A 22125-nucleotide genomic window follows, 5' to 3' on the forward strand; every position below is an offset into this window, starting at 1 on the left:
AAAATAAAAGTCTAAAAAAATCAATGCAGAACAGTCTTCATCTCATGAAGTACAGCAGATTAGTCTATCAGTTACTCAATTGATGACAACCGTCTTAATTGATTGGTTTCAGTCTATGAATGTACAGGTCATTTAAAGGGTATCGTTTTAAATTTGAGTTTATTTCAGTGTCTTATTTTGAAATTTGTAAAGGAAGTTGAGTTATCCTTGTTACCTTGACCGCGGGGGAAACTTTCCTCTAGGGAGAGCGCTCCTCCTCTCCACGCTTCAGACCTGCGGCCGCTCCAGCGGGACGCTTTTTCGGGGAGTATCCGCCTGTGGTAGTAATCCTCCAGCCTGCCCCGCTGCTCATAGACCGGCGGGTTTCCGTTGTTCCACCTCTGAACCGATTATCCGTGACTCTCGGAGGGATTAACCGCGGGGACCGAGGAGGGATGGAGCGATCCCGGTAAAGTTGAAAGCACAAGAGAGGCTGAGTCCGTCCGTCCGTCTGTCTGTCGGGGGCGGGCAGAGAGGCTCCTCCGGTGCTCCCACCGCGCTGAGCGAGCGGCTGTCCCCGCCTCAGAGGCCATGGGCTGCGGCTTGAGGAAACTGGAAGACCCGGAGGACAGCAGTCCCGGGAAAATTTACTCCACCTTGAAGAGACCGCAAGTGGAGACCAAAACGGAGACTGTGTACGAGTACGTGCTGCTCGACTTCAGTTTGGAAGGTACGGCTGCTGTGATCAACCCAGTATATAACCCGATGTCTAATAACACAGGTCTGCGACTAACGATTATTCTTTTTGTAGCTTATTCTCGGTTAATCGGTTAATTTCTTAGTCAAAAAAAATATCAGAAGAGGGTGAAAAATGGCAGGGACAGATTTCCACACCGCGACGTGATGTTTTCAAATAGTTTGTTTTGTTTGATCAAGTTTTTTTTTTTTTTTTTTTAAAGTTTATTCACATGTATGTTGAAGAAAAGCATCAGATCCTCACGTTTGTGAAACTGGAACCAGCAAATATTTGTCATGTTTGTTTGAAAATGACAAAGGAATATTTGATTAGTAGTATAGTTGCTGATTCATTTTCTGTTGATTGACTGCTTCATTAATCGACTAATCGTTGAAGCTCTAAACCAAACTCTTGTTGCTGTCACATTAACCGAGACAAATCCAAACCAGCCTCAGGTCTTAACTGGAGACCAGCTGCAGGATGGGTAATGTTTCCCATTAGTCCTGACCATCGATTAATGGTTTGCATCATTTTTCAGTGTGAAACATTAAACATTTGCTGGTTCCAGCTTCTCTAATGTGACTGATGCTTTTTTTTTCTGACAGAACAAGACATTTGAAGATGACTCCTTGACATGTGCTGGTATCGTTCAGTATCATCAGATATTTTATTGACTAAATGTAAACGATAATCAACTGATCAATAATGAAAACGACTGATGTTAGATGTTAGATGGGGCCTGGTGTTTTATCAACCAATCAATCGATTAATCAGAGAAGTAACTGAGCACTTAATGTTGAGCTGCAATTTACAGTGATTATTTTTTATCATCGATTAATCTGTTGATCATTTGCTCAATTAGTTAATTAGCTGCATTCATTCAAAATTAGGACGTCAGCCCTTCACACGTCTCCTCTCTATGAAGAGTATATATATATATATTTCCCATTCACCGTTTTAAAAAGGCCTGAAAGGGCCACTACTTGTTTCTTCTTTTGACTGAAACATTCCTCTTTGTTTACTTGGTTTTAAAATGGTCCTAAATAGCAGACAGACACCCCGTTTATGTGCTTTCTAACATCGTATCACTTTACTATTCCCACAGGAGCTGTATTTACCCTGTGCTGCTCGAAAAGTGCAATAAAACTGATTGTATGGCCGGACAGGGTGCAGTTAGGATCCACACCGGTGTTTTAAATATGGGACCGACCTGTAAATGCCTTTTAAATTTCACTCACTTTTATTTTAAAGCTCTCTGCATGTTCGTAACATTACAGCATCTGACTCTGGACTTTTCCTAGCAACAGGGCTCTCCGTTCAGCCTATCTAGAAATAGGTCACTCAAGGTTTTTTCCTGCCTCCGCTAGTATCCCTTCTTCTCTCTGCACACACACACACACACAGCTTCCCATATAATACCGTGCCAGAGGAAGAAAAAAAGGAACACCTGCTGTGATATGGAGTCTAATTTCAACATGTGTGATAACCTCAGATGGTTGAGTGTTGCCATTTTTTGAGGATAATCCCTTCATCTGATGCTGCGACTGGCTGTTGTGACTGTGACCTATTTGGAAGGAAATGGTGATTAAGTCCTGAATGGGAGCCGAGCGTGTAAACAGCAAACGGACACAATAATGAATCATGGAGGAAAGTTGGAGGGGTGGGGATTGAGGTGGGGTGACGGGGGTCAGCGAAGTTAAGTATGTTTTCCTCCTTCTAATGACTTTCATTAAATTCAGTCCAGATCCAGTCCTGTCTACATGAGGTCCCATCAAAGACCCACTTCAAAGTGGGACTGCAACCAGTAAGAGTTTTCATTACCAGCTGATCCACTGATTATTTTTATTAAACATTTTTTCTATAAATTAGCACCTGGACACCTGTCGTCATGTCTGGACAAACGCATGATTATAACCATGGGATTTTTACTGAAAAATCTAAACTTTCCACTGCATCAATTCTCATAGACCTCGCTGTGTTTATAGCTCACCTTGTCAAAACAAAAGACACCGAGTTTAAGAGACACCACTGCGTTAAAGCAACGTCTGTGAACCACAAGGCTCCGGGTTTGAATCCACGAGGGCACCTGTGTTCAGCATTATCCCCCGTCTCCCCTGATGTTCTGCTACAATACACAGAATAAAAATATACAGTATATTAAACACTGCATATTCTAGTGTATGATTGGTCACTGTACCACAAAAACAAACGTGTAGGTCCCTGAAAATGTTCTGTGTGCAGCAGTGAGTGTGACACATGTGAATTTGGCATGTTTAGTGTTATCACAGTCGCCAACCAGGAAACGGTTCATGACCTGTGACGGCGGCGAGTCATGAGTTCTGCTCTCACACACACTTATAAATACAGTGCTTCAGACAGGGAGTGTGTGTGTGTGTGAGTCATAGATTGTGTATAGAACTACAATAAACAAACTGCATTTAACACCAGTAATCACATCTCAGAGGCCTCTACATGCAGTTACACGTAACCTCTGAGCTCGCGTTACATCTGTATGTGTGGGAAAGTGTTACTGCTGCTGATTACACTACACAACCACATAGGAAGGTTGCAGTGGCTGCTGGGTAACTCATGTACGGTATAAACTTCAAAATCTTGGGGTCAGCGTTTGGGATCAACTGCATCCAGCTGTGTTTGGGAGATTTGTCCTGTGCCAAACATGCACCGCAAATTTGAGGCTTTTTGTGCTGCAGATGATCACAGCAGCGCTCGCTGGCCTAAATTTGGTGCGAATGTGTCTGGAGCCGTTGAACTCTGATTCATCCTCAGTTATACCGATCTATGTTTGGGACCGGATTACAGTTTATGAAGGGGAGGAAAGAGATTTTCCAACACACCCAGATGGTAAAAATTGTGAGTTTAATGTGCAGGTTTTCTGTCTTCTTAGATTTGTGTGATTTCACTGAACTGAAATGTGTGAACACTCATCTCTCTCCGAGTGTGAAGGCTCCATAACTGGCACAGCTAAAGATAAACCGCAGCGATTCCAGTCTCTAGCAGTCATGTGCAGTCTGGTGATGGCTGGTTTCCTCAGAGACATTTCTCCCTTTCTTTTACAAGACTATGAATAATTTACTTCATGAGGATCTGTGTTAATCATGATTAGAATTTGGTGAAAATAAATAAATAAATAGTTGTAATCTGTGTCTTCGTCAGTTAAGCTTCTTCTTGCCAAATGAAAGATGAAAAGATTCACAAAAACCCAGTCTGTGCCACTACATGTGCGTTTTCCTGGCTGTAAACCAGACTTGAACCAGACTGTGTTCTCCCTTCAGATGAATCTCTCTGCAGGATTTGTTTCCCACTTTGAAACCACATCCATGATAGAGAGGATATTTGATGTGCTCTCACATTTACTCAAGGCTTTCTCACCTCTGAGACGCAGCAAAGCCAGGAAAATAAAAATACTTAGTGATTGAACAGCACCAAACAAATAAGAACCGTTTCCTCAAATGATGTAATTAACATTGTGTTTGTCTGCAGTGGTTCTGTCAGGATTTGTTAAGCGATTTCTTTGAGTGGTGTAAAGTGCGATGAGGCCTGGTTTACTAATACCACACTGTGAAAATACTCTTCTGTGAAAAGCCCTGCAGTGAAAATATTACTGGAGTAATCTGGATCCACCGTGAATCTTGCTTCAATCATACTGGAGTGTTTTACATGATGGGGCTCAAACAAACTGAACTGACTTTTTAATTTCCTTTTTTCTTCTTACTTCCTGTTCTTAGTAGAATTGCACAAAGTAACGCCGCCTTTCTCTCTGTTTTGTCATCATTGCTTTCATCTTGTCTGAGTAAATTTTATTGGACGTAACAGTAGACAGTAGTTTCGTGCCCGTGAGCGTAACAGTTGCAGGTTTCGGTGCAGAGAGGCTGATGAAAACGTGTCACGTGAGTTTACTTAACGCAAAAGATCAATAAAATCGTGTCCAGCTGTAACTGGCTGATTGAGTTTGCTACAGGAGGATGTCTGAGGAAGAGTCAGTGGTTTTCTGTGTGTTGTGGAGCATCAATAGAAACATCTGTCCGTACATTCCTGACGAGCACCTGGTCTGCAGATGCCTTACAGTCAGCAGAGGTCTGCATGTCTCCTTGTTGCATATCTTGTTGAACAGCTTTTCTCTAATGTTTTTTTTTGTTCAGGCAAGTTCCTGAACCTGAACCTGTTTGTTCTTTAGAGTCACTGGATTCTCCCGTTAGCCTTCTGCAAGAGTCTTAGCTTCTTCATTAGAGGTAACCTGTGAAGGTTTCCTGTCTGGATGTGGGTTAAGGGACATTTATTGGATTTTTTTTGGACAACAACCTGTTAACAGATGTGTTTGTTTTAGATCAGGTAGATTAATGTGGATAATCTTACCAACACCTGATACTGTGGATAATGTTCATCATTTTTTAAACCAAAAAGATGCCGAACACTTTAGTCTGCAGCAGCATCAGAAACTGAAAATAATGAGCCCTGTTGCCGTTATAGGACACCACCACCACCACCTCCACCACTCCACCCTGCTGTGGCCTTGCCTCTCCTTGAAACGTTTCTGGGACACACACACACACTCACAGTGACTGTGACACACTCTCTTCCTCGCACTCACACTTTAACATAGAAACACACACACCAGCCCCCCGTGTATCTCCCAGTGTTGTGCCCAGTATCAGCAGTGCTCCCAGTCAGCTTGGCCTCGATTCCCTCCGACCGAGAGGAGACTGGATGTCGGGCCCGGAGCCAGAGGCAGCACATCAAAGTGCCTAATGGCTAATACTTCCCCCGAGCTGATTACTGCTCGCCCGGCACAGAGCCCACTGTGGTATATATAGTATAAACTGTACTCTCTGCATATCCTGTGTGTGTCTGTTTCTGTGAGAGTGAGGAAGCATGCGGACTTTAAAAGGATCTTTAGTGTTATTGATCTCTCCTTTGCAAGCTGCTCATGGTGTGTTATATTTCATAACTTCCCTCCAGTAAGCCGCCGCCGCCATGTTCCTCGAGTTTCCCCCTCTGAACCTCTTGATCACATCTTCTTAGAAGTGTTTTTATTACCACATCGTTTGGTCTTGGTTTTAATGGTCTGTCCACACTAACTGAACATGGAGCTTTTTGAAACACCTTAAAAATGAACATTAATTTGGCTGCATTAAACCATCATGTAGGATGGAGGTTAAACCTGCTGAGAATTTGATCCAGACTCACATATCTTAAAGATGTTTGGATGAACTGCTATGAAACTGTAAATGGGCGTTCATGTTTCCCAGAGGATGTATCCTACTGACTTTGGTGACCCCTGCTGCCACCATCATGTTTACATCTGTGATGCTGAAGGAAAAATATGAACGCTTGGATGGACTGACTAAAAAATTCTCAGAGCTGCAACAACTAGCTGATTCACTGATTAGTCAGCAGAAACTATTCTGAAAATTGATTCATGGGTTCAGTCATGTTTTTTAAGAAAGATTCAGGAGTGTGAGGATTTGATGCTTGACTCTTGTCATAAACACAACCTGAAAAACTCAAGTGTCACATCATGAAGCTGTGAAAGTGAAACCTGAAAAACATCGAATGTTTCACAGCCTGAGGGAAGAAGCCGTCCTGACAGAAATATAGCCTCGGCCCGTGGAACAGTGTCATGCAAAGACTTGAACTCAAGGAACCGCGGGATGATGCTGAGGGTGTGCAGTGATGACAGGTCAGGACGTGATGAATAAATGGGAGGATATAAAGGGATTAGCGAGGGGGAGAGATGGCTTAACCTGAAATGACGTGTATTCATCTCTGGTTGGATGAACTGAGGGATGGATGAAATGACGGTTGAGGAAGATGTGGGATGAATTGTCACCTTCTTCCAACCCACTGAGAGATGATTGTGTGGAGGGTTTTTGACCTACAGAGGCACCGGCCCACTGTCCTGATCATGAAACCGCATCTGTGCCTGTACTCTCTATCATTTCCAGGGATGAGTGCAATTTTCCATAATCTCTGTCTAATCTGGAAATCTAATGGCCCACCGTGGATTATTTCAGATTAAAGCCAGTGTTCTGTTTATTAAATTTAGAGGAGATTTGAAGGGCAGAGCACAGGCGACATGAACCTGATAAATCTCATTCAGCAATCAATTATCTTAAAGCTGATTCCTGATTCCAGCCTGTGCCTGATTTATGTTGAGCTAATGATGTGGGATGGCCACATTAGTGAGTTAAACGCCTTCTCTAATCATATTCGCATCAGCTTTTCCTCTGTTTCTCTTTCTCTTCAGGCATTTAGTGAGTTTTGCCTTCTACCAAGCTTCATTCCAGTTTTTTTCGGTTTTTCCAGCCTGAAATATCTCAACAACTTTTGGATCCGTTGCTGTGAGATTTTGCAGGCATTCATGTTCTCCATAGGATGAATTGCAATCACTTATTAAAGTGGATGTAATCAGTACTTTGTAATTAAGTGAAAGGAGTCTTTGATAGTGATGAACCTACAGAGAAGCTCCCCTCGGCTTTACAGAGCTTTACAGTGAGTTTTAGCTCATTATTAAACCATCCCAACACAACTTTACAGTTCTGGTGCGCTCTCACCGCAGCAGCAGATGTTTTCAGAGAAACAGCTGGAAAAGAGTGGAGCATTTAGCTGCAGGTGGAGACCAAAAACAGAGCTCAAAGAGATGGAATACTGGACTTGGAGTCATCGGTTGGACTCAGACACCATTTGTCATTGAATTTGTTCAGTACTTCTGCTTTATCACTGAATAAATAGATGATATGAAGCGATGTGAATGTGGCTCCGTAGGTGCTGAACTTCACCGTGTTGTCAGTGTGATCAGTGTTGTGTCTACGTTCAGCCTCACAGAGCAGCTTGTTTTTCCTCGGGCTGTTCCTCCTGTGTCCTTGTTGCCGGGCAGCTTTCTCTTTTTCACACCTTCTCGATCTCTCCCATTCACACACGGGCTCATAAAATCCATCTTGTAACCCCTGTTTGTCTGTAAACGCTCCTCCTTCCTCCTCCTTCGCCTCCCGTTTTCTCAGCTCTGTCGCCCCTCTCCGTGCCCTCACTTGTTTCTCAACTTCTCTTGAACCCCCAAACTCACCCCCTCCCCTCACCCTTTCAGTTCCCACTTCTAAATAGTTCTCTACTTCTTTCCCACCCTTTTTTTTACCCTCTTTGCTGGTCCTCTCTTCCTCCTCCCCTTTTTTTTCTCCCACACAGCTCTGAACAGAGGCCTCAGTGTGCCGGTGGACGAGGCGAGTGGCAGCAGGATGGTGGTTGTGGTGGTGGTGGTGGTGGTGATGGGTGGGGCTGGTGTGAGGACTGAAAGCAGGGGAGGAGAAGAGCAAAAGGCTGAAACAAAAGCTTTGGTTCGAGGTGTGCATGACATCGTGCTCCTCCTGGGAGCCATTAACTGCAGCGTGGTTGCCTGTTTCTTTTTTTTTTCTAGTTCTGACCCTGTCGACTCTGCTAACTGATCTGCATGTAACTCGAATGACTCTGTGTTTTATTTGCGCACACACACAACAAAAGAAAAACAGATGATGGAGATAAAACTGATAAAACAAATGAGATAGATGGTTAATATCAGAACCTCTGTATGAAGTTAGTGCTGTGTTCATGTTAGAAAGCCGATCAAAAGAGATGCGAAATGATCACAGATACAAAACAACCACAGACACGAAATGATGACAAAGAAAAGAGAAAGTACAAAGAGTGTGTCTTTCAGCCTGGAGGATTTGGTGCCGTGGGGGGTTTCACATGTCTCTGTCCAGGAGCCCATTGTCTCGTAATATATAGGCTGTGTGGCATAGCAGCTATTTATTGATATTATTTATCTCCAAGAACCAGAGCTTTACGTTTGAGTCTGGACACATTTACACCCCCTCCTCTGAGCCTGCCCGCCGGGCTCAAAGTTTAGGGGAATGTAAAAGCGCATGGGTTGTGATGCAGGGAATACTCTGCACCAATAATGTGTAATTAGGGCCCGAGCACCGAGTGGTGCGAAGGCCCTATTGTTTTTGTAATGTTTATTATTATTATTATTATTATTATTATTATTATTATTATTATTATTAGGGCCCGAGCACCGAGTGGTGCGAAGGCCCTATTGTTTTTCTAATGTTTATTATTAGGGCCCGAGCACCGAGTGGTGCGAAGGCCCTATTGTTTTTCTAATGTTTATTATTATTATTATTATTATTATTATTATTATTCCTCCCAAACAACTGCATTTTTCAACCCCTTCCCATGCTCTAAAACGCCTGAAATTTTGCACACTCATCAGGTCTGGTGAAAAATTTGATATTTTGTGGTCGTTGTAAATGGGGGGGGCCAAATGGCTCCGCAGCGCCCCCTTGAAATTTTCAAAACCCCCCTCCCATTGGGCTTAGTTTGTCATAGGTGCATGAAAATTGGTACACATGTTGATCATACCGAGACACACCAAAAAGTCTCTTGACACCATGACCTCAACCCAACAGGAAGTCCGCCATTGTGGTCGGAAGTTGGCGATTTTGGCGAAATACACCATTGGTATGCGGACGAACTCGTGCTAGGGATTTCACCTGATCCACTTCATACTTGGTGGACCTCATCTCAAGACCATGATGATCAAAAGTTATCAAAGGCTTTTCTCTAAGTTAAAGGGCGTGGCCTCTGTGGCCCGCCAAAGTTTGGTGGCGTTTGGTGAATTTGCCATGACATTTTGAATGGCTCTCACGTCCACATACTTTATCCAAACATCTTCAAACTTCATGAGCTTGATCAGGGCTCTGCCCTGAACGCCTCCATATGTCAAACTCCCGCCTTACTCGTGGCGTCCCCTGCTGGTAACAGGAAATGACCTATTTTTACTCTGAAGTGTACTGCTCCTTAATAGTTGACACCATCGGCTTGTTTTCTGCTCTACAACCTTCCCAACTACTTGGTGAAGCTACATTATAAAGGCCGTGAAGCTGGGTGCAATGGCATCTGTGTGGCGGCGCGGCAACTGACGATCCCTCGCCGTGAAATTACGTTTGGATTTGTAATGACCTTAACCACCTCCTATGATCCTAAAAATTCATACACACGTTCTTGGGGGCTGGTCCTAGACTCTGATGGGGTTTTTGTAATTGGGCGGGGCAAAATGGCTCAACGGCGCCCCCTTGAAGATTTAAAATACCCCTCTCCATATGGGTTTTTTTGGAGTACGAAGATGAAAATCGGTACACATAAAGAACACTTCCTGACGCACAAAAAAGTCTCTTGACACCATGACCTCAACCTAGCAGGAAGTCGGCCATTTTGTTTTTGGCGGCAAAATTTCAGTGCTTTCCACCATTGGTATGCGGACGAACTCGTGCTAGGGATTTCACCCGATCAACTTCATATCTGGTGGACCTCACCTCAAGACCATGATGATCAAAAGTTATCAAAGGCTTTTCTCTAAGTTAAAGGGCGTGGCCTCTGTGGCTCGCCAAAGTTCGGTGGCGTTTGGTGAATTTGCCATGACATTTTGAATGGCTCTCACGTCCACATACTTTATCCAAACATCTTCAAACTTCATGAGCATGATGAGGGCTCTGCCCTGAACGGCTCCATATGTCAAACTCCCGCCTTACTCGTGGCGCCCCCTGCTGGTAACAGGAAATAACGTGTTTGTACTATGACGTGTACTGGGGAGAAGAGGAGAGGACATAGGGGGACTCTGGTACTCTTGGCTGCGCCGGCTGCGACTCCCGCGGGTCGCAAGGGGTGCGAGGGCCCGTCATCGCTGCTTGCAGCTTTAATTATTATTATTATTATTATTATTATTATTATTATTATTCCTCCCAAACAACTGCATTTTTCAACCCCTTCCCATGCTCTAAAACGCCTGAAATTTTGCACACTCATCAGGTCTGGTGAAAAATTTGATATTTTGTGGTCCTTGTAAATGGGGGGGGCAAAATGGCTCCGCAGCGCCCCCTTGAAATTTTCAAAACCCCCCTCCCATTGGGCTTAGTTTGTCATAGGTGCATGAAAATTGGTACACATGTTGATCATACCGAGACACACCAAAAAGTCTCTTGACACCATGACCTCAACCCAACAGGAAGTCCGCCATTGTGGTCGGAAGTTGGCGATTTTGGCGAATTACACCATTGGTATGCGGACGAACTCGTGCTAGGGATTTCACCTGATCCACTTCATATTTGGTGGACTTCACCTCAAGACCATGATGATCAAAAGTTATCACAGAGTTTTCTCTAAGTTAAAGGGCGTGGCCTCTGTGGCCCGCCAAAGTTTGGTGGCGTTTGGTGAATTTTCCATGACATTTTGAATGGCTCTCACGTCCACATACTTTATCCAAACATCTTCAAACTTTATGAGCATGATCAGGGCTCTGCCCTGAACGCCTCCATATGTCAAAGTCCCGCCTTACTCGTGGCGTCCCCTACTGGTAACAGGAAATGACCTATTTTTACTCTGAAGTGTACTGCTCCTTAATAGTTGACACCATCGGCTTGGTTTCTGCTCTACAACCTTCCCAACTACTTGGTGAAGCTACATTATAAAGGCCGTGAAGCTGGGTGCAATGGCATCTGTGTGGCGGCGCGGCAACTGACGATCCCTCGCCGTGAAATTACGTTTGGATTTGTAATGACCTTAACCACCTCCTATGATCCTAAAAATTCATACACACGTTCTTGGGGGCTGGCCCTAGACTCTGATGGGGTTTTTGTAATTGGGCGGGGCAAAATGGCTCAACGGCGCCCCCTTGAAGATTTAAAATACCCCTCTCCATATGGGTTTTTTTGGAATACGAAGATGAAAATCAGTACACATAAAGAACACTTCGGGACGCACAAAAAAGTCTCTTGACACCATGACCTCAACCCAGCAGGAAGTCAGCCATTTTGTTTTTGGCGGCCAAATTTGAGTGCTTTCCACCATTGGTATGCGGATGAACTCGTGCTAGGGATTTCACCCGATCAGCTTCATATCTGGTGGACCTCACCTCAAGACCATGATGATCAAAAGTTATCACAGAGTTTTCTCTAAGTTACAGGGTGTGGCCTCTGTGGCCCGCCAAAGTTTGGTGGCGTTTGGTGAATTTGCCATGACATTTTGAATGGCTCTCACATCCACATACTTTATCCAAACATCTTCAAACTTCATGAGCATGATGAGGGCTCTGCCCTGAACGCCTCCATATGTCAAACTCCCGCCTTACTCGTGGCGCCCCCTGCTGGTAACAGGAAATAACCTGTTTGTACTATGAAGTGTACTGGGGAGAAGAGGAGAGGACATAGGAGGACTCTGGTACTCATGGCTGTGCCGGCTGCGACTCCCGCGGGTCGCAAGGGGTGCGAGGGCCCGTCATCGCTGCTTGCAGCTTTAATTATTATTATTATTATTATTATTCCTCCCAAACAACTGCATTTTTCAACCCCTTCCCATGCTCTAAAACGCCTGAAATTTTGCACACTCATCAGGTCTGGTGAAAAATTTGATATTTTGTGGTCGTTGTAAATGGGGGGGGCAAAATGGCTCCGCAGCGCCCCCTTGAAATTTTCAAAACCCCCCTCCCATTGGGCTTAGTTTGTCATAGGTGCATGAAAATTGGTACACATGTTGATCATACCGAGACACACCAAAAAGTCTCTTGACACCATGACCTCAACCCAACAGGAAGTCCGCCATTGTGGTCGGAAGTTGGCGATTTTGGCGAATTACACCATTGGTATGCGGACGAACTCGTGCTAGGGATTTCACCCGATCCACTTCATATTTGGTGGACCTCACCTCAAGACCATGATGATCAAAAGTTATCACAGAGTTTTCTCTAAGTTAAAGGGCGTGGCCTCTGTGGCCCGCCAAAGTTTGGTGGCGTTTGGTGAATTTGCCATGACATTTTGAATGGCTCTCACGTCCACATACTTTATCCAAACATCTTCAAACTTTATGAGCATGATCAGGGCTCTGCCCTGAACGCCTCCATATGTCAAAGTCCCGCCTTACTTGTGGCGTCCCCTGCTGGTAACAGGAAATGACCTATTTTTACTCTGAAGTGTACTGCTCCTTAATAGTTGACACCATCGGCTTGGTTTCTGCTCTACAACCTTCCCAACTACTTGGTGAAGCTACATTATAAAGGCCGTGAAGCTGGGTGCAATGGCATCTGTGTGGCGGCGCGGCAACTGACGATCCCTCGCCGTGAAATTACGTTTGGATTTGTAATGACCTTAACCACCTCCTATGATCCTAAAAATTCATACACACGTTCTTGGGGGCTGGCCCTAGACTCTGATGGGGTTTTTGTAATTGGGCGGGGAAAAATGGCTCAACGGCGCCCCCTTGAAGATTTAAAATACCCCTCTCCATATGGGTTTTTTTGGAATACGAAGATGAAAATCAGTACACATAAAGAACACTTAGGGACGCACAAAAAAGTCTCTTGACACCATGACCTCAACCCAGCAGGAAGTCAGCCATTTTGTTTTTGGCGGCCAAATTTGAGTGCTTTCCACCATTGGTATGCGGATGAACTCGTGCTAGGGATTTCACCCGATCAGCTTCATATCTGGTGGACCTCACCTCAAGACCATGATGATCAAAAGTTATCACAGAGTTTTCTCTAAGTTACAGGGTGTGGCCTCTGTGGCCCGCCAAAGTTTGGTGGCGTTTGGTGAATTTGCCATGACATTTTGAATGGCTCTCACGTCCACATACTTTATCCAAACATCTTCAAACTTTATGAGCATGATGAGGGCTCTGCCCTGAACGGCTCCATATGTCAAACCCCCGCCTTACTCGTGGCGCCCCCTGCTGGTAACAGGAAATAACCTGTTTGTACTATGACGTGTACTGGGTACAAGAGGAGAGGACATAGGATGACTCTGGTACTCTTGGCTGCGCCGGCTCCGACTCCGCTGGGTCGCAAGGGGTGCGAGGGCCCGTCATCGCTGCTTGCAGCTTTAATTTCTACATTAGGATCTTAGCAAGTTTAACTTTTAGTATTTAATGAGATCTTATAAAGTTAAAACTATCACAGTGTCCTCTTGATATTTGAGCACGAGCTTTGCACAAATGTCGGGGCCCCGTGTACTTGTAGCCCCAGTGGGCCCCCGTCCCCTTTTAACACCCTGACCCAGACACCCCCTCTTTTTGTGCCCGAGCCTGAAAATAATGGTTTCATGTTTTTGGAAACTCCTTCTCTGTGTTAACGCCCCGAGAACTTAGTCGCACTCTTCCCCTCATTTCTACATCCCTGCGTGTGACTCGTCCACGGTGGAGCATCGACTTTGTCCGATAGCTGCAACTTGTAAGCTCGTGTTAAATTTAAATTCACCTCAAGCATTTGGAGTGGGGTTTAAACCCACAGGAATGCCAGTAAACTGTAGCTGTGTTTGCCCGGCCCCTGGTTTACGGGTTTCATTGAGGTTCTGGTGGTCTTTAGTCTCATAATGGAGCCAGCCAGACAGCCCATTCAGAGGGGGCAGTGATCTCAGCTGTGAGCTGGTCTCCCCAATCTCTGGGGTGTTTGTTCGTGAGAATGTGGGGGGTTGTAGTGAGGAATGCTGTCTCTCTCTCTCTCTCTCTCTCTCTCTCTCTCTCACACACACACACACACACACACACACACACACACACACACACACACACACACACACACACACACACACACACACACACACACACACATTTTCCCTGTCTAACTCCTGATTTGTTTTTCTCTTAATCTTGCTGCATCCAAAAAGCACAATTTAGTGTATCTGAAATGCTTTTAATGGACTTTGTGTGTGTGTGTGTGTGTGTGTGTGTGTGTGTGTGTGTGCGTGTGTGCGTGTGCGTGCGTGTGTGTGTGGGGCACATAGCCAAGCCACTCTGCGAACAGCCACTCTTTGTGGACACAGGAAGTATGGTGATGGTCACAGGGATTTCCAGCCAGGGTTTCAAGAAAAACAGCACAAGACTGGTTCAGCTCACAAACAGCTCGTCCGCTCTGACTGAGCTCGTTACACAGCCAACTGGTGAGGGAAGGGATAACACATAAACAGAAAGGACATAATAATAATAATAATTTAGTTGTAAAGAACTTCTCTTTACACAAAGTGCTTTAACAGAGAACGTGAGATACAGTAATGAAATTATACAGTAAAACCAGAAATATGATGCATAGTTAAATAAATAAATAGAATATTATAATGTGTTCTCCTCTTGTAATTCCAGTTAAAAGCTGAGCAGCTGCATTTTTTTGTTTCTTTTTGCACGACATAAAGGATGAAGTAAAAGCATTTGAATTTTGAAGTGAACCAACTCAAATTAAATCTGAGACTTGGCTCTTAAATGTAGTTTCCATGATTTCATTTCAAATTGAATTGAATGTGCACAAAGCCTGAAAAAAAATGTGTAACTGTCCAAATACTTATGTCTGGACTGTGAGCACCAGTCTCACCACCTCACACGCCACAGCTGGAGGAGCAGCACTGAAAATATGCTCATGGTTTCTGTCCATGTATAAAACCTTTACGTAAGATGGTGGTGATGTGGTGTTTTCCTCGCGTCTGGATTGGTGGTTGTTTTTTTGTTTTTTTAGCACAGACCTGACCTGAGTGATGCAGGATGTTAAAACTCTCAGACTGAGCAGCAAACGTGATATCTTCATGTTCATATTGGAAGAGGTTTGGTGTAAAGGCGGTGACATGTCTGTGTGTGTGTGTGTTCCTCTCTGCAGTAGCAGGGGAACAGTGATGTTAAAGTCATTATTCAGGAAGGAAAAGGGAAACTTTCCCAGAGACTGCGTGAAATCCTGATGTTTTAATTTTCCTTTGGTTCTTGTTGAAGTGTCTGAAGCCATGTTTACACTAATACAGAAAAAATCTTTTTTTCATTTCAAAAGTTTAACAAGATTTCTCCTAGTTTCACACAGATTTAAGGTGAGCACAGAAACTTTCCCATTTGTTTTTTTTTTACATGAGTGAACACCTGAGCCTAAACACATGTGACAGTAACTGTTATAGACCTTGAATGTCTTTTATTGACTTTCATGTCTTTCCTTGTTCCGCGCTCCGTCCTCGCAGGTAGCCGTCCGACGGTCCAGTATGTGGCCTCGCTGTCCGAGCTGCCTCAGGCCCTGCAGCCCTACTACACGCAGGGTTACGTCCTGGCCGCCCTGCACCCCATCATCCTGTCTGTGGGCCGGACGCGCTCGCTGCCCTTCAGCTTGCTGTACCGCGCTATCCTAGCCCGGCCCAGACCCAGGTATACGAGTCCTTATCCTCTTTAAAACCTAAATTAAAACTTGAATTTTAAAACTACTTGTTTTCAGACAATAATTAATTAAGCAGGATTTTATGATCAAGTCCCTATTTACTCCCCTCCTCCTTCCACACAAGCCCTCCTGCTGTGCCCACACACACTCCATCATACTGTCGAGTAAATAGATGAATGATAGATGAAGTCAGCTGCATATTTCATGCAGGACTCTGGTAGGAGGTCAGACTGGCGTGCCTGCAGAAGGGGGGGAGACCATGTTTTGGTTTGCCTTGGGTCTCCCATGATTTCTATTGGCTAGAAATCCACCCAACAACAGGGGTCATACAGCAGCCAATGGAGTTGAAGTATCTCTGATCGTTGAGGTTTGATAGGTTGGGATATATAACTATGATGATATTTTTTATCTTATTTTATATGCAGACTGTGGCACTGGAGGCGGTTTGCTGATGTTAATGATGGTTTAAAAAGGACAGTACTGCAAAAACTCCCTCTCACTTTAAACAGGCAGATGGATTAAATTGCTTAAACTGTTGTTTACCCTTTGTGTAATTGCTTAGACAGTGGCTGGTAGTCGTCTCCTGCTGAGCCTATAAATGATTAATGTGTTGGTGTCTGCAGCTCTGTGACAATAACAGGTGAACTGTGAACCCTCCAGCTGGACAGGTTCAATAGGTTTGATGCCACTCACCCGCAAACTCCCCGCTGACCTGAACACAGGAAACCCACGTCAGACACTGTTTGCCTCACTGCCTGGCTAATGTGTGTGTGTCTGTGTGTGTGTGTGTGTGTGTGTGTGTGTGTGTGTGTGTGTGTGTGTGTGTGTGTGTGTGTGTCTGTGTGTTTTCAGTAAGCAGATGGCATCCATGTGTCACAGTGTGCCAGTGCTGAGGGTGGAGGAGTGGCCATTACCTGGAGACTCGCTGACAGGTGACACTGTCCGAGCGCTCATCGACAGGGTCAGTGAAACTGTGATGATCTCAGAAACCAGGATGTGCCTCCTTAACTAATCCAGGCTCACGAGCTGCTGTTAGGCTAAAATGATCCTGTTAACTGAACATTGAACAGCTGAACTCCTTCGTCCTGAAGGTCCGATTTCCTTGAGTTTGTCTCCTCCATGTGTTCAGACGACACTCAGGTGAATTTGATTGACTCATCAGAGGCTCGTTCAGCTAACAACCTGCTGCAGCTACTGTTCACCTGGGATAAATAAGGCTGTGCCTCAAGTTTCCAGCATTTCTCACTGAGTAACACCTCTGAAAGTGTCAGAGGTCAGATTGTTATTCTAAGCAAAGAGGAGCTTTCTCAGCTTCCCATCATGGCTGGATTAAAGGTTTCTAAAGGCCACATGCATGGACTCCAACATGATTTGGAGAAACTGGATCGTTTGTATGCAAAACACGATCATACAGAACGAAAGTGATTGCTCTGTTTGTTTCTCTGGCAGGTGAACAGCAGCGCCCGAGGGGGCGTTCGGTTCGTCGGCTCCGTCCTCCAGCAGGTGAGCGGGATCACGAATGGCAGGGTGCACAGTCCCAAGAGGGGCTGTCGCTCCCCTCCACGCACCCCTCCTCGAACCCCACCTGGAGACAGGGAGGTGGAGGAAAACACCTACAGTCCAGGTGAGATTCTCTCCGCTCTTCACTCCTTCTCTTCCACCTGTTTCTGTTGTCGTCTCGAGCTGAGCTCATCGTCATGAGGAATTGAGGGTTTATCATAAAATGGTTCCATCCTTTCTTTCATATTGTCTGTAAAAGTTATACTCATGTTCATTCATGTCCCTGAGTTTTTATCCACTGATATTCTAATAACCATGAGTAACTGTAGGTTAATGCTGCGTCTTTCTGTCCCTCCCTCCAGACTTGAGGTTGTTGGTCTTCTTCCACTCCTGGGCTCCAGGCTGTGCGCCTCTGGACTCACTGGCCTGTCAGTACCACCAGGGGGCACTCTCCATGCGCGTCTCCAGAAAGGGTCAGGTGGTCAGCGCCCTGGAGGCCGACTGGCTGGAGCTGACAGCCGCCTACTACCGCAAAGGCTGGTCGCTGGTGGACTCCTTCGTCTACTGGGACACTCCTAAAGGTCTGTTTGACATTGGATTTAAACGTGGGAAAGTCTGTGTTTGTTAAGGCAGTAAAGGGATGTCTCGTCCACTGTCTCGTGTCTCAAATATCTGTGTATTATTTCAATCTTCTGTAGCCATAAGCCTTTAAGTAAAGGCAGTGAAGAACAAGCTGGTTTTACTCTTTCTTCTTCTTCTTCTCCTTCTTCTTTTGTCCTCTGCTTTATTGTCTTTTCTCATTAAAAACTGATTCACAATCACACGTACAAAAAAAAATCTGTCCCTTCCTGTTTTGGCTTCTCTTTCCCACTGCATCTATATTTGGAGCTGTCTTTCCGACCTTGGCGACCTCACTTCCTGATCCTCTGCAGAGCAGCAGATGTCCACATCGTCTGCAGAGACCTCTGAGGCCTGGACATTATCTATAAAATATAACATATATATACACTGGAGCCTGACTGATACAGGATTTTTTTAGGTTGGTGCTGATCTGGAAATTTGAGGGTTTAAAAAATCTGATAATATAAATCACAGGTAACATAAGCAGAAGACTTTTGATGAGGATCCTTCACATTCAGTTATTTCTAATGTTTTTCCATGGGTCTAATAATCCATCTGATCTGATCGTGTTGACATTAATTCTGAAAAGGGATCTTAGCTGTGTGGCTAACTTCGTACACACACACACACTTTGAGCTCTTGTTATTTATCAGCCCTTATAAACACAGACACAGATTTATCTGCAGTTTGGTGAAATCATCTGATTAAAATCTTCCTGCCGATGTGTCGGTCGAGCTCTAATTCAAACAGGAACTCTGCTCACTGCACTGCTTTCTCTCGTGAACACGTGGAAACTGAGTTGAACCTGTTTCTGATAACTGGGTCATTATCAGCTCAAAGACGTTCTCTCACTGACGAGTTTCCTCAGCAGGGACTTTGAGAGCTGCTACCCAACAATGAATGTTAAATGATGATTCCGTTTGATTTATAACAACATGACTATTTGATTATTGCACGTGTTAGTGACATGTTGTGTGTGTGTGTGTGTGTGTTACAGGTGAGCCGGTGCCCAGATCCCTGGAGGGGTTGTTTGTGTATGAAGAGAGAAGCACGTCTCCTCCCGCTAACGACACCATCGTTGTGGAGCAGTGGACGGTGATCGAGGTCAGAGACACACGGAACTGAGCCGACAGCAGACGTTTTAAAATATTATTTTTTAGGAGTGTCTTTGTAATTCAGGTGAATGTTGTGTTTATATCCAGGGCTCCAATGTGAAAACAGACTACGGGCCCCTCCTTCACACTCTGGCTGAGTTTGGTTGGCTGCTCACATGTGTGCTGCCCACGCCCATCATCCGTCACGACAGGTAGGCGCAGCACGCTGTGTCCATGTTAATAATGTTGTTGGAAAATAAATCTGTCATGACTGACTCTGTACTCTGTACTGACGCCATCCGTCTGTGCTTCTGTCTGCAGCGATGGGAACCTGGCCACAAAGCAGGTGGTGTTTCTGCAGAGGCCGGTCAGAAGTCAAACAGGGGGACACCTGAGGAACCAGGTGAGAGGAGAAGAGACAGACTGATGTGAGACACAGTCTGAACAATTTTATGTTATTTTACACTGAATATAAAACAAAAACCCAAGTCATTTTTAAGCCAACTTACAAATATATAAAAATGCAGCCTGTAATTAACCTGCCCACGTATCAGCTCCATCTGTGGTTTTCATGTAGCCACACTGCACCCTGCTGAACAAAACCAAAACTGCACTCCACTGGCAGTGACGTGCAAAACATCCTACACCTACAAGTAGCTCGTACCAGACTGAGATAGAAGGAAAATAAGGAGCGTGTCAGACCTAACTTCAGGAGTAATTACCAAAGTATTTAAGCTCTGAAAGTAAAGTTAGAATTATTTGTCAAACCAAAAAGTAAAGCACTGTAATGTTCATGGCCAGAACTGGATTACCAGGTAAAACTGGTGCTTTATGTAGAATCATATTCACAATATAAAATGTGTTCAGGCAGCTGAAATGTGAACACGGCCTCAGATTCCTTAATCAAATCTTCACAGTCATGATCTGAACCAGATCTAACTCCAGGTCTGGGTTTCCCTCCCTGTCTCCAGGCTCTGTCTGCGCACAGCGACGTGTCCAGTCGCTCGGTAAGCCGTGCGGTCAGCAGCCCCGTCCCTCCAGACGAGCTCTCTCCCACCGCAGGAGGCATCGGGGGCTTCCCGGTGTTCGGAGGGGGGTACCCCAGCGCTCTGTCCCACCTGGAGGAAGGTGGCTTTGAGCAGGAAGAAGGGAAGGCTGAGGTCACCTGTATGTAAGCAGGAAGACGGAATGATGCAGGTGTTGAACTGAGGATTGTGGGATTATTAGAGAGAAAACCAGAGGAGAAAGACATGAACTCTGAAAGTCAGAGTCACAGACTCTTGGTTGGTCATTGTGTTCATTTTAACAAAGACTTTAATGTAGAAGAACTCTGCACTTTTTAAAATGTTTTTCATGAAGCCATAAACAGGTATTATTTAGAAGTGGATCTGTGTCCAAACTTTTTTAGATTTAAGTCCATGAAAGATGATTCACATATTTAAACCCATTTTTCTGATCAGTTCAGGTGCTGGTGGGAACAGTTACAGTATTAAAAAGCACAAACAGATTTCTGCACATTATGGAAACAGCACTGGTGGTGAAATGAGGGAAAGAGGCTCTGCTTTGTTTTTTTTTCCACCTGAACCACCCTTCTTACTTTTCTATTGCATTCCTTCACAGCTTAACACTTTGTTTTTTGACGTCACCTTTGTGTGTGAAGGGGACACAGGTCAGGCCCAGCTCCTCTCTCTGCCTTTACTCTGAGGCACGATGTGAATATTTATCCGTGAGACTGTCGTAGCTTCCTGTGGACACCGGTACTGACAATACGCAGACTGACATCTGATGGAGTGAGGCCTCAGTGACGGTGCTGGGCGTCGGACATAGCACATGTACAAAGATAACGGTATTTTTCTGAGGAGTTCAGAGTTGTGGTGAGCCGCGTAGAGGCCGAGGAGAAAGAATGCGTGGCATTTCATAATCATTCTGGAAACGGTTTGGATGTATTGTTTCATATTTGCTCAGCAGTAGTGTTGGTGCACATGTTATTTTCCTCTGTTTAACCCACAAACTGCTGCTTATTGCTGTTCAGTGTATAATGGTACTGAGTGGTCCTGTTCAGAAAGTCTCATGGAAGAGTTCCAGTTAGTGGCTGCACACGGCTCTTTAAAGGACAAGTCTGGTGATTTTTTTTTCACTGGGTGATCACACGTCACCGACCTGCCCGACAAATCCACGCATTCCACTTTATTTCCACATAATGTCCTGGAACGTTTCCAGAAAAGAACCATGTAAGTTAGAACTAATTACAGGTAAAACAGAGTCAGTGTCTAACAATAATAAGTAATAAATACTTACTGGGGTTTAAATTCTGTCAGGCTGATTTTGTTTTCCTGTGATTAGCACCAAGCAAACGATGTGGTTCTTTCCAGGAAAAAGTAAAGAAATCATTAGGAAATAATGGAATTGTAAATTAAATAAAGTCTCTGAAGAGTAAATGCTAAATCAGTGGAGTGCTCTCTGAATGCTGTGAAAGGGAAATATTTTTTTTTAAAGAGGACACAGTGTTGTTGTAAATATATTAACTGTTTGCATTCATAACTGCAAATTTGGTTTTCAGCTAATTGTGATGCATGTTGTTTTTTCTTGGGAGGAAAGGGATCAAATGTCAGGCTGCAGCTAACAATTATTTTCATTATTGATTAATCTGCACATTATTTTTCTGATTGTCATATCATGTCATTGGTCCAAAATCCAAAAGATGTTCAATTTACTTTCATGTGACCAAAAAAAAAAAAAAAATTCAATTATCAGAATAATCTCTGATTAATTTTCATTGCAGCTCTAATCACATGCACCATAAGTGTAGTTCATATGTTCCAGTGATGTATACTCTGCCCAGGTTTGAGTCAGACATGTGTTAAATCATCAGGGTTTATTAAATGTCAGTATTAATATTTCATCTTTTCCTTTTTGGAGAGTTGTACATTTTGCTTCCTTTATTGTTTTTTTTTTTTAATTCTATTAAACATTTA

The 22125-nt window shown here is 44.4% G+C and overlaps 1 protein-coding gene across 1 annotated transcript; it reads left to right on the top strand.

The window, feature by feature from the left end:
• The first annotated feature begins 282 nt into the window (after positions 1-282).
• Positions 283-22124, top strand: rftn2 (raftlin family member 2). Its single transcript, XM_041057147.1, has 9 exons — positions 283-709; positions 15745-15925; positions 16788-16896; positions 17385-17559; positions 17798-18016; positions 19054-19160; positions 19259-19362; positions 19472-19553; positions 20122-22124. Exons 1-9 carry the CDS (start codon positions 571-573, stop codon positions 20323-20325), a joined length of 1320 nt encoding a protein of 439 aa, XP_040913081.1. The 5' UTR covers positions 283-570; the 3' UTR covers positions 20326-22124.
• Position 22125: the final 1 nt, after the last annotated feature.

The sequence above is a fragment of the Toxotes jaculatrix genome, chromosome 15 (genome assembly GCF_017976425.1).
Source record: "Toxotes jaculatrix isolate fToxJac2 chromosome 15, fToxJac2.pri, whole genome shotgun sequence".
Lineage (NCBI taxonomy): Eukaryota > Metazoa > Chordata > Actinopteri > Toxotidae > Toxotes > Toxotes jaculatrix.